Source organism: Heliangelus exortis, chromosome 1 (genome assembly GCF_036169615.1).
Source record: "Heliangelus exortis chromosome 1, bHelExo1.hap1, whole genome shotgun sequence".
NCBI lineage: Eukaryota > Metazoa > Chordata > Aves > Apodiformes > Trochilidae > Heliangelus > Heliangelus exortis.
In genome coordinates, this window is record NC_092422.1 from 159,550,762 (window position 1) to 159,564,352 (window position 13,591).

Here is a 13,591-nt window from a genome sequence, read left to right on the forward strand (position 1 = left end):
GAAGTAAACAAGCTTCCAATTTTATGGTAACTGCTAGTGACTTTTTGAAGGTGTAGCACTGAGCAATCTTGTATTTCCAGACATTTATCTAAGTAACTGCAGGCTGGAATCTCAGTACATGCAGAAATGGTGCATCATTTCTTCCTCTTTGACCTTCAGGTTTCTAACAATCCAAGTGAGGAAGCAGTTCTAATTTCTTTCTCTTTTGCTCCTTTTCAATTAGAAATTTTAATTTAGAATTTTTTTGTATCGCTGAGATATTTGCATTTTGCAGCAGTCTTCAAAGTCCCAGGCATGGGACCCTGTCATGGTCAGGCTTCACTGTGTGTGTGCTAACATGGATCATACAAAGTATGGGGTAAAATCATCACATCAGAGAAACTGCAAGCTTCAATGATTCACAGAATTGTCTGCACATTATTCTTTATGTATAGCAAACCCTGTGTGACAGGAGAGATCTTTAATGACGTATGGAAATCTTCACATGATCTAGTCCTAAACAAAAATAAGGCTTAAAAAGAAGCCAGAAACAAATACTCTTTGAGTGTAATTGATAATAATAATAAAAGCAAAACCCCCTCTGAATCACAGTTTCTGCTAGTAAATTATGTGACCTTAATTAGTGGAAATGTGTAAGAGTGTGGGGGTTTTGTCTTAGAATTGTAGCAAAATTAATTTTAATAGAAGCCTAAATGTCTTGCGTGTTCTTAATTTTTTTTTTTTTTAAGATAAATGGTGGAAGAACAAAAGGGGAGGTAGTTTATATATCTTTTTGAGTAATGTCTTACACGCAACAGCTTCTGCTGTAATAGGAGGCTGAGGTACAGTATTGATACTGAGAGAATTTTTGAGCTCCATGGTTTAGTTGCCTGCTAAATGATGTGACAAGATAAGAGTCTTCAGCCCATCTGTCACCCATGCAGAAGTAAATGATCACATGGTACTGACTCCAAAGTAGAGGGAAAATCTGCAGTTACAGCCAACATTCCTTGCCACAATACAAATATGTTCTTTGCTCACATAATAGCTATTCAGTTTGCCTACAGTCATTGTGTTCCTCCATTAAGGTTCAAAGGAGTTGAAAATACACAGTCGACAAAGCCAACTTTTGTCCTGGTATGAATATGTATTTTATTACAAGGTGTTTTATCAGTGAGATTTTTAGAAAATAAACTGGCCTGTGAAAAAGATCATGTGGTCATCCACATTTGAGTTTAAGGATTTCAATAATTTTTTTTTAATTTTAAAAAAAATTATTATTATTATTATGTAGTTTATTTATGGTTTACTTTTACTAGTGTAATGGTGTATGCCCTTTTCTTAAGGGAGGCCTGGGTTTTCAAATTTGAGTGCATAAATGTTGATGTCTCCTAACTGAAGACAACAATTCTTTTTAATTAAAAAAAAAAGAAACAAACCATATACAAAAAAAGCACAACAACCCAAAAAGCACAACAAAACAGCCATCCAAAAAGCTCTTGTCTCTTCAGAGTTTGCTGAACATGTAGTATTTTCTTAGTCTTCAAGTATGAGGGAGGAAGTACACACTTAAAATTCAAAGCATTTATTCAGTAGGAGCCCGGTAAATCTGATTACTTTATCTGTTTGGTATTATTTTAAGTGCCTTTTATTCTGCTGTACATACTTGTGCAATTATTTCTTTTCTGTAGGTCATGTTAAAGTACTCTTGCACAGAGACTATATGGAAACGAGCTCTCTCAGCTCATAGCAAGTTGCTGCTTCCAAACTTCATGCAGACACCAAGAAAGAAGTCTTTCTCTTTAGCAATGTAATTTAATTTGTTTTTTGTGTGAATATTTTTTTTTTTTTGTGGTACTTAGGATGCCTGAAGGTATTGGCAAAACAATCTCCCCATGCAAACAGAACAAGCAAGGGGACTGTAATAATTCACCTGTGGCCTCTGAGGCCAGACTTTATTTAAGAATCGGGCCAGACCACGTAGCTTCTACCCAGGAGTTTTAGAAATGCTTGATGAGGCAAGTTGTGGGCTTATCTTTTTTAAATACTCTTGGAACACAAAAAAATTCCTGGAGACTTGAAAAACACTAGTACTTTTAAAGCTAAAACTAATGCTGTCTTAATGAGTTTAAATTAAATGAGTCAGTGCTATTATATTAACAGTAAACATAGTGTACTCAAATTCAATAAGAAATAGAAGAGCTAAAATGTTTTTTTTGTCTTGGATTAAATTTGTGAAGAGGAGTTTCATTAAAAATGAAGGTAGTGAAGAGGGGAAGTTGGGAACAACTGAAATGTGGTAAATTACAAGCAGCCCAGGTAATTTTGAAGGGTGGGAGAGGGAAAAGTAGTATAGTTGAAGCAGTGTGGAGGGAGCTGTAGGCCAAAAGTTGTCCACAAATAAACTTGTGTTAGAAAAGGAAAGATCACAAGCTCCTGCAGATTAAATCGGAAATCATCAGGAGACCAGAGTAGTTCTTGGAAACAGCTTTCTACCAGCATATACTTAATAAAAGCATTTTAGGTTCCCCAGAAGCTTGCTGCGGGGTTGTATTCAGAGGAGAATTCAGAAAAGCAAAATCAATTGGTTGAATCACCATTTGCTATGAAAGAAGATGAAAGATGAATGAGCTTCGCACGTGTAAGTTTCAGAAAAACCTGTAATGTACACAGCAATAAACCTCCAGAAACAGGTACCAGAACTCGGAGCTCCACTCTAAAAGTTGACAAGCTATTGCTAATCGTGGTGGGTACTCTGTTGCTGTGTTTAACCTTGCTCTTGGAAGAAGAGGTGGTGAAATGTGCAATGCATGGTACTGCGTGCTCTTAATTGCTGATTAGTAGGTTCTGCAAAGGAATAGTGGGTTTAGAAGCAACTGGATTGTTATAAGGGTAACCATTATACATCGTAGAAGAATTGACTTGGTTTTTAAAGAGGGGAATCAGGCCTTGGATTAGAAATATTTGAAGGTGTTACAGAAGTAATCAGAGAAACTTAAGTTTTCAGTGGGAGAGGAGGCTAATCAGCGGAGGTCTTGAGCTTGGAAAGATGATGGGAGGAGGTGTGCACTGCTCCATAGATGTTTTCTTGTGTCAGAGCACAAGAAAAGACCCAGAGCAGCAGGTGTAAAGCAGGTGAAGAGTTTTTGCATGCTGTGCACAAATAAGCAACTTAATGCCACAGGATATTGTGGAGATAAGTGTCTGCCTTGCAAAAATGCAAATACCAGATCTTCACAGAGCACAGTAATTTGTGCCAAAAACTTTTTATTAGTAATTTTTGGAGGCAGAAAGGTTATGGAAGTGGAAGAAGAACTGATAAAGAGGTTGTTGTCTAAATATCCACTGCTGTCAAATGTTGGAAGCAGTATTCTGAACAAAGCAGACTTCTGGTCTGATTAAATAAGGAATTACATTTAAAGTCCTCTCTTGTATTCCACGGAAAGCTCAGTTAGCTGATGACAGAAGCCCTTTCTGGCCTTAAAATTAGTAACAAGATCCCAGCATCATGTGCTTTGCTGTCTGTAATAATAAATTAACAACTGTGAACCTATTTGCTTTCTTTTTGTAATGTCTGCAGTTACTGGTTGAAAAGGGGATTGACAAGTGGAAATAAAGAAATAAAAAATAAATATTAATACTTCTCAGTTTGGAAAGCACTTAAGTTGTTGTTAGGATTGCCTGCTAAAGCAGCAGAACATGACTATGGTGGGTTATGATGTTCTGTATGTCTGTAGAATCAGTATAGCGTGCAAAACAGTTTTTCAAGAACTTCTAGTCATAAAAATACTTTTTAAACTAACAGCTTTCTTCTGCTCAGTGGGATGTGATTTGTTTGAAGTGTATGTGGACCTGGAACCAACAAGGAGATGACTAAGTAGGAGGAAAATAGTTTTAACATGCCTCTGATTTGCCAAGGAATATGGAAACAATAACAGATTTGTCAAGTCTGTGGGTCAGCTAGCCTTGTAGTGATATATGATATTTCTCTATGCATGACATACTTGGTGTACTGGCTTGTTTTTTTTCTAAGGCGCCATTTAGGAGCTGAAATGTGAATCTTTCTTTGTCCCAGTTGCTGCTTAGCATCTTCATGGGCATACTGTTTACTGCCAGAGTAGGTGGAAAAGCTCAACTTCTCTTCATCATGGCAGGCACATGATGTGGTCTGTCCCCTTTTTTTTTGTTTTAGGGTGTAATCTGGTAGCCAAGATTGTGCATGCTTCGCCGTTGCTTCCAGTTTTCCCCATGCTACAACGTGCTCCATGCCACCTGTCCCTGCCATGCTGGGCTGTGCCAAGCAGTGTCTTCTTGAGGTTTCAAGCAGTGCAAGGGTGATTTCTGGTGTGCCCTCTTCTTTGGAAGAGAACAGTCCATCTTGAAAATGAGTGTTCAATTTAATATGGAATTAAAACTTCAGTTGCTGTTTTCTTTCCACTTAAGAGCAGAACCGTGCTCTTTGGGGGTTGTGGAATAGTTCTGCAGATGAAAACACAGGAACACCCTTTCCACTGTGAAGAAGAGGTAGGATAGCTCAGCAGTTAACTGCTCTGAGAGGTACTGGTGACCAGGTTCAAATTCTGGCTGTTTTGGGAGTGAACCTTGAACTAGTCAGTAACCTTAGTCTCTCCCCATTTTAAGACTGACCTAATAAACATTTTGTTGCAACAGATACGGTCTTATATCCTCTTACAAACTGTGTGTAGGCCAGTTGCTGAGGGATGGCCTGGTTCAGTGGAGAGTTCAAAACATGGGACAAAGCTTCAGGAAGGAAGCAGTGATTTTCAAGAGGATAATTGTTTAATAATACCTGAAGGTTAATAGTTCTGGCCATCTCTCTGCTCTAAAAATGAAGATTTCTCAGTGGCTTGTAGATATCTCCTCAACTTTCTGTTAGTATAGAAATAAAGGACACCAGCAATACCCATTTTAACCCCCTACACTCTCCTGTGTCTCTTTCTTGTTTCAATTTTTCCTGTGGTCTCATGTTTTTCATGGGTATAGGGCAGTATGTTGCTCTTAAGTGCAGAGCTTGTGGAGGAGGTACTATGTTAAACTTCTTTGGTCTCACTGCCTTCTGCTGGGAGGAGGAGGAAGGTAGGAGGCCTGAGTTCTGTGGCATGAGGAGATCCTTACCAGCCCTGCAGCTCTGTTTCTGCATCCCGGGCTATCCTGATAAAACCCGTCTGGGATCTGAGTGGCTGCAGTCTCTCTTCCATGAAGATTCAAACCATTGCCATCTGGTCTTTTGGAGCCAAGCTACTGACTCCCTACAAAATAAAATGCAGTGAATTAATGGAATAATAGAATGGTTTGGATCATTAGGGACCTCAAAGATCATCAAGCCCCCCCCTTTGCAGTGGGCAGAGACACTTTCCCCTGGTTGTTCAAAGCCCTGTTCAGCCTGTCCTTGAACACATCCAGGGATGGGGCATCCACAAACTTGTCTGGGCAGGCTGTTGCAGTGTCTCCCCACCCTCATCATAAAACATCTTCCTTATGTCCCTTCTAAACCCATCTTTCAGTTTTAAACTGCTACCCCTCATCATGTTGCAACAGACCTTGGTAAAAAGTCTCTCTCTGTCTTTCATACAAGGCCTCTTTAAGTATTGAAAGGCCACAACAATGTCTCCCCAGAGCCTCCTCCAAGCTGAACAACCCCAACTCTCTCAGCTGTTCTGTGTGTTCCAGCCCTCTGACCATTTCCATGGCTCTTCTCGGGGTCTGCTCCAACAGGTCTGTACCTTTCTTGACTGGCATCCACAAAGCTGGATGGTGTACTCCCAAGTGTAATCTCACCAAAGCAGAGTAGGAGGAGATGCTCATTAGTTAATTTTAAGAAAATGTTAAGACTTATAGCACAGTAATAAGTATTTACTTTGAACAACAAAAAATGGCAGATTGACATTTAGACAATGGGAATTTCTTCCAGGTGGAAAGCTGCATTGCTTTTTTAGTGCTGTTGTTTACTTTTTCCTTTCTTGCAAGTTGAAACCCTTAAGCTGAATTGTTCTTTGTCAGCACTGTCAGCATGAACCCAGAGGTCTTTGGAGAACCTAATTCTTTTGGCTTCTCCCCACTGCATCACCCAAAATAATACCTTCATCTATCTTTGAGCAGCATATGCTGTTTGTTTATTGCTACTCCAAACTTTTGTACTGGATTGTATTTCCACCTCTGCCTTCTTATGAAGGAACTCCAGCTGAACAGTTAACATTTCCCTTCACTTGAGCTTTTGTTTTTCTGGATAGGGAATTAAAGCCTCCTTTAAGTTTATAAAGTTTTCTTTTAGCAATACGTAACCTGTACAAGTTTTTAAGTACATAAGTTTGAGCACCATGCTCCTTTATAGCTCGTTTAATAGTCCTTGGCCTATTCTGCTTCAAAATGCTCGAAAGTACCATAAGTTGGCCAAAACACACTCTTCATGTTAATTAAATCTCTTAAATAGAGTCTAATTGTCTTCCTCCTGTTGAAGTTGGTGAGAGATTAGTAATAAAAGAAAATTAGCTTGTTGATAGCATCATGTATTTAATCAGTGCAGAAACAGGACAACTGCCTCAGGTGTATGGTGAACTCTTCATTCCAGTGTGCACATTCAACATATTAAAAGTTGACAACATCATCTGAACATTTAGCCTGACAAGATAATTTTATAGAAGATCAGAATTAAGAAGCTGAGGGAGCTCTAGAACATGTAATGTACACTTTTGAAAAAAGTCTTATTTCCTTCCCTGGGTTTGCTCCCATGAAAGCTTTGCACTTTAGCTGAAAGTATGCTTGAAAGATTTGCAGTTGATAATTGCTGGACATAAGATTTTTTTTTTTGAGATTATTCTTTCTAGAACATAAAAAGTAAATTTGACTATTCCTAATACAGGGTTTTGAGAGTAAATGGTGAGGTGTCTATTTCTTCTCCTGACTACTTGACTCAGGCAGCACAATTGTAGGGGGAAACAAGTTAGTAAAATAATTTTTTTTTTTTTTTTTTTTTACGCTTAAGGTGAGGAATGAAAAGGTTTTGTGCAAAGGGTAACTGGGGAGTATCCTGAGAAAATAAAATGTTGAGTGTTGATGAAAAGTTAACCTACTTCATATCTGATGAAGTTGATGTCCTGATTTTGTTTTCATTTGTCTGCAAATGTTTTCAAAGGGGTTTAACTTTCTCAAATTCATAAGATGCTTCTGACTTACGTCTTGGTTTCTGTCTTGTTCTTGTGTTTTGGCAAGAACTCAGTGTTACCAGTTCTAGCTTCCAACAGGCATGGGGGCCTTCCAGAATAGTTTCCATTTCCCACTGAGGTACGTTCTTAGAAGAACTTTTCCAATCCAAATAACTGGCATTTATTACTTTTTAATTGCTTAGTGTGATACTTGCTTACATTTGCTGTTTTAATGTCTTTTCCTGTCTGTAAACTGAGAGTCCCAAAGGGCACATGCATGCAGTCACTGAATTGGAGTTTATATAGTTTGAAGGATGTTTTGGGAAAAGAAGATTGTGTGTTTGTGCTGTTTGTCTCAGATGGTGTCCCACCAAGAAAAAAGTTGTGCTCATGCTAGAAGAAAATGAAAGTAAGTAAATGCAATAGCAGAAACAAAACAAAGCAAAAGAAAAAAAACAAATAAAAGAAAAACACCAAGAAACTATGGCCTTAGAGTTTAGCATCAGTTTTTCCAGCAGCTTTCGGGAAGGCAGTCAGTATGGCACACATATGCTTGAGCTCAGCAAAGTTTCTCAAATTGTGCTATGCAGGCAACAAACAAAGAGCTGGAGAAATTTCTCTGGACAATTTTTGCTTCTCTGGATAGTACCAGTGTCCCAATTTTAAGGCGAATACTTTTTTTTGGGTGAGCCTTTTGTGAAAACCTGGGTCATACAATGAGGTAAGGATCTTGATTCTTTATTTAAAAAAAAGAAAAAGAAAAAAAAAAGTACATCACTAATCCGTGAGATCGTGAAGAAAAATCTATTCTGAAGCATTGAAAAAGTCAAGGCAGACAAAACACAGACACCAGACACTGCAATATAAAAGACATGTAGATATAGTGCTTAAGGACATGGTTTAGTACCTGACTTGGTAGAGTTAGGTTGATGGTTGGACTCAATTATCTTAAAGGTCTGTTCCAGCCAAAATGATTCTATGGTTTCACCCCTAATAATTTGAGTAGAGTGGGTAGTTTTTTATTCAGGTTTGTTTTGTGGGACCAGTGTATTTCTAGAGCTCTGGTTTTGACAGCCTGATTCTAGTGAAAATAGTTTGAATCCCATGCCCATGTAGGAATGCAGATCTCAACTCCTTCTGGCATACATAAAGGAAAAGAGGGGTTCATTTTTCACAATTCAGGGTTGTTTGTGGTGGAGAAGAAACAGGACTCATTTTACACAGCATATTGGTGAAAACCTTGCTGATGTGCCTTACGGACCTGCATTCAGAGTCTGTGTTTTAAGTACTGTCAAGGAGAGATAAGCTGTGTGGCAAACTTCGTAGCACTGCTATAAATCCTAAACATCCATAAATCTTCAGTACATGCCCTTCCCACTTTTTAGCTTTCACTGCACTATTGCACTGCTAAAATCCATTCAGTAGCTTAGGACCCCAGATGAGATTTTCATTTGTTCATTACCCCTTGTAAAGCTTTTCTTCTGGGTTTGTTCTGCTGCCTCTTGGCTTGCAGCTGAGCTAATCATGTGAACTGTCACATTAACCCTGGTCCTTTTCTTGCCTCGTAGGACTCCTCAGTGGCCACACATCTCCAACCAACGCCAAACTGGAAAAGCTGGACCCCCAGCAGGTGCTGCAGCTGTGTCTCCGGTACCAAGATCACCTTCACCAGTGTGCAGAAGCAGTTGCCTTTGACCAGAATGCTCTCGTGAAGCGGATCAAGGAGGTATTAATGCCTGCAGCATTCCTGCTTCTGGTGGGGAAGGGCTCAGGGCATTGGCTTGGACATCTTGTGCTAGGAATGCAGGTGCTTGCCTGTAAGAGGCTGTGGGTCACTTGCAGCCGTCCACTTCAGACTGAACCCTGTAGAAAAGCTTTGTGGGTGTGCACTTCAAGCAAAGTTTCCTGACTTTCATTATGGTTACTGTTAGGTGGTGTGTTGCTTTGTTATGCCCTGAAATTTCTGGCTGTAAACAATGGCTGTTCCTCTGGTATGGTGAGTACTGCAAGTAACTGTTGAAGAAGTAAAAGAGGACTGGAATTTTTAAGGGTAGCATTCGTTTTTTAGGTCTGTAAAGCATACATTTTGTTTTGCCTCATTATTAGGCTCTAATTTAAGGAAAGAAATGGGTATCTTAACAGCTTCTTTGGTTGGAAAAGGTAGTATTTCTTAATTGAATAGATTTGTAGAGATAGACTTTGTTTTCAAAGCCCATAACATGGTGCCTGTTCTCTGATCCACATGACAAAAAGGTCTTCCCTTGCTACTGTTTTTATCACTAATCATTTGAAAACCATTGATCTGCTTAAATATTAGGAGGACGTTAGTTCCTGGAAAGCATCCTGCAATTGGATTCTCTTTCACATGTGTAACCACTGATGTAGGAAGCAGTAGGATGGCTGATAGATCTTTTTTTTTTAATATTTTTTTTAAAGTCAAGACAGACTAGCATGAGAGGAGATGCAGTGTATTCTCACATGCTTCCAAATGTGTAGAAGAAGTGGTGAATGCTGCATATGTCAAAAGTCTATGAGACCAAATACCTTTCAATATGAAAAAACAAAGCTTTTGAACAGGTGGTTAATTTTAATTCATGCAATATAAACAATGACCTTGATTTGTTGTTGCTGTGTTGGGTTAGAGTTAAGAAAATCCCACATGAGAAACTGGATAATAAATTTAATTCATGGGCTGTTTTGAGAAGCTGCTGTCATCGTGAAGTTGTAAGTCCAAAATAACATGGGAGCCATTAAAAAGGCCTTTTTACTTTGGTGTATGGAGATCTGAGGCCAGATATTACACAAGATTTAAAGATATTTGCAGATGTTGGTGACTCAAATCACACAGTCTCAGAAATGGGATTTAATTGCCAGACTAATGACAGTGTGCTGCATTAATCCAAGCAGATTGTAATTCTTTTGGCTGTTAAAGTGTGAGAGGAAATATCGAGTGATTTAAAGTCATGGTAGACGCCACCAGTGTAATCTGCATTAGTTGGATTTGCCTTCTATAAGGCAGGTGGCAGAGTCCCTTTTATATTAGTTATGGTGATGTGTTCTTCCAGTTTGTAAGGCTTATGATTTTTTTGTGTGTGTGTGTAAGATAAATAAAAGGATGATACAGATATTGTCACTGGGTTCTTTATCACAGACTCCTCTCCGATGACCTGAAGGAGAAATGGGAGAGTCTGTAACTCAGGCAACTGACAAGTCAGTTGGGTTGGTTTTTTATTTGGTCACAACACTTAAGTAATTTCAGATGCTTTCAATCCCTCTGCCAGATCTGGTGGGTTTTTACTGTTAATTTTCCTAATAATTTAAAAATGTTTTTATTTCATTGGCTGTTCTGTGTGTGTGTTCTGGAGGAGCCGGGTGGGACCCACTCAGCTTAAATCATTCTTTCCAAATTACTTGGGCTCTCCTTGGTGCAGTAAATCGATCTACTGTTGACAGTTGTTGACAACAAGGGGTGCAGCTGAAGCAGAGCAGGGTATGTCTCTTGTTACAAGTGTAGACTGCACCCATTTGTCAGCAATGATTTAGTTTTGCCATGTAGTCAGAGCTTTGACCATTGGTAAAGAGTAAAAATGACAGAAGGTGAAGTATATTGTGCAAACCATAATGTGTGCATGAGCTGCATGTAAATTTTTATCCTCTTGTATTGTAATTCCCTTTTCCTTTCTTTAACACTGTAAGCATTAAAGTGTTTTTCTTCTGATAATGGACTTACCAAGTGACTGATGCTTTTAACTGTCCTACAAAATGCTGGTGAGCTTCAGTCCTCAATTTCCTACAATTTGTCTGAGATATGTTCACTTTTCAGACTCTTACTCTCTGTGCTCAGTCAATAATTGTCCTGCTTTATAATATGCTACAGTCATTCTGCCTACAGCCAGGATTTTTTATTTGCTCTTCACAAAGTGTTTCTGGGAAAATGTCTTTTGCTTATTGTCTGTATGGTCAGAAAAAAAACATTTCCTGGTTTCTGGTAAAAGTCAGAAGTAATGTTGTAAATTTATTGGTCCTTGATAACTCATAATTGATTACGGTGCTTTGTAAATTGGCACCCAGATTAATCTGAGTTAAAATGGTCCTTAATAGGAAAGAGAATAAACTAAGGAAAAGGAAAACATTGCATGACAGTAGTTGCTGCAGATCAAAGTTGAGGCATCTGTGTGTGTTCCCTTAGTTTGGGGACCATAACAGTCTAGCTTTGCTTTCCATCCCATTTCCCAGTTTAGACAGAATTTCTTGTCAGTGTGTTGGCTACATCCATTATCTGCTCCTGAATGTGACTTCCAGGTTGCTGTGACTGTTCTTTCTCAAGAAGAAATATGTTTTCCCAGTTGTGTCCTTGAAGGGGAAAGAGGTGAAGGTGTGACTGGAGGTAGCTGACTTGAATGCCTCTTCTTCAGCTGTTATGCTTGCTTGTATCCAAACTGTGTTTCAGAAAAGATTGATTTTTATCACAATAGGCTTTGTCTTCACTGCCAAAAGAAAAAAAGATGTGCTTGCATCTTTTTAGGGAAAAATAATCACTGTGCGTTAAATATTATGTTTTGGCATCTGATTTGCTTTCTGTTGCAATACTTCACTAATTCCAGGACCACTGAAATACTTAGGATTCCTTTTAATTTTTTTCTTCTTATCAGTTTGGAAAACAACAGAATGGCAATTTGGGATTTATGTGTGAGTTAATCCAGGGTTATGGCATCTCAAAAAATTTGACAATTTTCAAGAAAAAAAAAAAAAAAGCTTATGTGCAGCATTTTCTGGGTAATTTGTCTGCTCTTTTTGGTATTTTGTAGGATGAAATTTTTTCACTTACTGGATGAATCACCCACATTATTGACTTCTGGGGCATTCAGTTCAGATGAGTCTGGGAACAAGATCCGTTGGACCCATGTGAGCTTGTTACCTGTGTATGCTAGAAAAAAAGCTGCATTTTTAAAACCCAGTAGATAGCACGTTATAAAATGCTAAGCTGTAAAAGGTAATTATAGGTTAAACAAATCTTACCTGCATCTTGGAGCTTTTGCCACAAGATTTTAGGTGATGAGGACGAAGTTGGTGGTGCATTTTATGGTGAACTGTGATTTGCTCATCTGTGATAAAACAATCTGTCTGCCTGTTCTTGGGTGTTGTATGTTAAAAAAAAACAAACAAAAAAATCCAACACTTTCATGTTGATCAACATGAGGAGAAAAAAGCTCAGCTGGAGCGTTTTCTCCTTGTTTTTGTGGTGGGTTTAGGGTCCTACCTGTCACCAGGCAGTCTTAACTTGCTGTGTCCCACATCCATCTGTGCCGTGGCAATGCTGTAGAACTGCATTACAACCAGTTTGAAGTTTTTTGAGCAGCTCCAGCTGCTGCTGGGTTTATGAGAGCTGCATGAGCTGTCTTTGCCAGGAGTGTCTGCTTCAGTTATGCTATCTAAAATGGAGGGTTTCGGCCAAGTTTAGTTTAAAGGCAAATGTTGGCCAGTTCTAAATACTAGGTATGACTTGAGGGGAAGATGGAAAGAGGGGGCTACTTCACACTAGGTCCTTATCAAGGGAGGGTATCTGTTTCGGGTGGCAAGGAGAGAATTTGGAGAGTCATCTGACAGGGGATGGTGAGTAACAGAGAAAGAGAAACAAGACAAATAGGTAAAGGCCGGGGAACAGAGCTTAATTTTGAGAAGGGACCTATGTGTGTGACTCCAAAATTGTCTGGTGTCAGTACCTTAAAAAAAAAATAAATTATTTTTCACGCACAAGATGCTGAGCTTTTAAAAAAGTCTTGTCCTTCAAAATACTTGAAGCTGAGTATCTAGAAATTACTAGTCACACTTGAAAACTTAAGTCTAGATTTTGATATGAAAGCAAAAGGGAAGCTGAAAGCCACCAAGTCTCCATTCAAGGAAGCTTTTAATTAAAAGGTCTCCTACATTTTTTTGTCAGATATCCAGTATTGGTTTGTGATACTCAGTGTCCCATGTACCCTTAAAAGCAAATGTAGTTCCTAGCTAAAATGTGCTTAAAATGTATTTGGAAATGGATTATTGGGAGGGATCTTATGCTTTGCCCTAAAAATGAGTACTGATGCATATTGCCACAGGAATCCCAGAGTGACAATAATTCTGAAAACAAAACACTTTAATTTGATATTGTAAAAAAATACCAGGCTAAGCTGGTGCATACCTATGGAGCATATACCCCCCCACCCCCATTTTCAAATCTAATAAACATTACACTTATATTCGTAGCTGTTATTAATAAACAACTTCTGTCCTGGCAGACATAAATATCAGTAGTTGATTTGTCATATAGCAAATTATAGTATATGCCTTGTTTCATATCTCTAAGTTCTTCTATGGGAATAGCTCATTATTTTGCACATGTATTCCAGAATAGGATGTGTATGGATTTATTCTTTATTCATTTATTTTGTTGGTGGGTTTTTTACTTT

General features: G+C 38.6%; 1 protein-coding gene across 3 annotated transcripts in view; it reads left to right on the top strand.

Moving 5' to 3' along the window:
- The window catches only part of BORCS5 (BLOC-1 related complex subunit 5), an 80,374-nt gene that overhangs the window by 40,692 nt on the left and 26,091 nt on the right, over positions 1-13,591 (top strand). For all 3 annotated transcript variants that reach the window (XR_011723864.1, XR_011723865.1, XM_071733358.1), the window contains exon 3: positions 8,711-8,868. Coding sequence is in view for 1 of the 3 variants with exons in the window: in XM_071733358.1 (XP_071589459.1) it covers positions 8,711-8,868 (158 nt within the window). In the remaining 2 variants the exon portion in view is untranslated. The remainder of the gene's footprint in view (positions 1-8,710; positions 8,869-13,591) is intronic.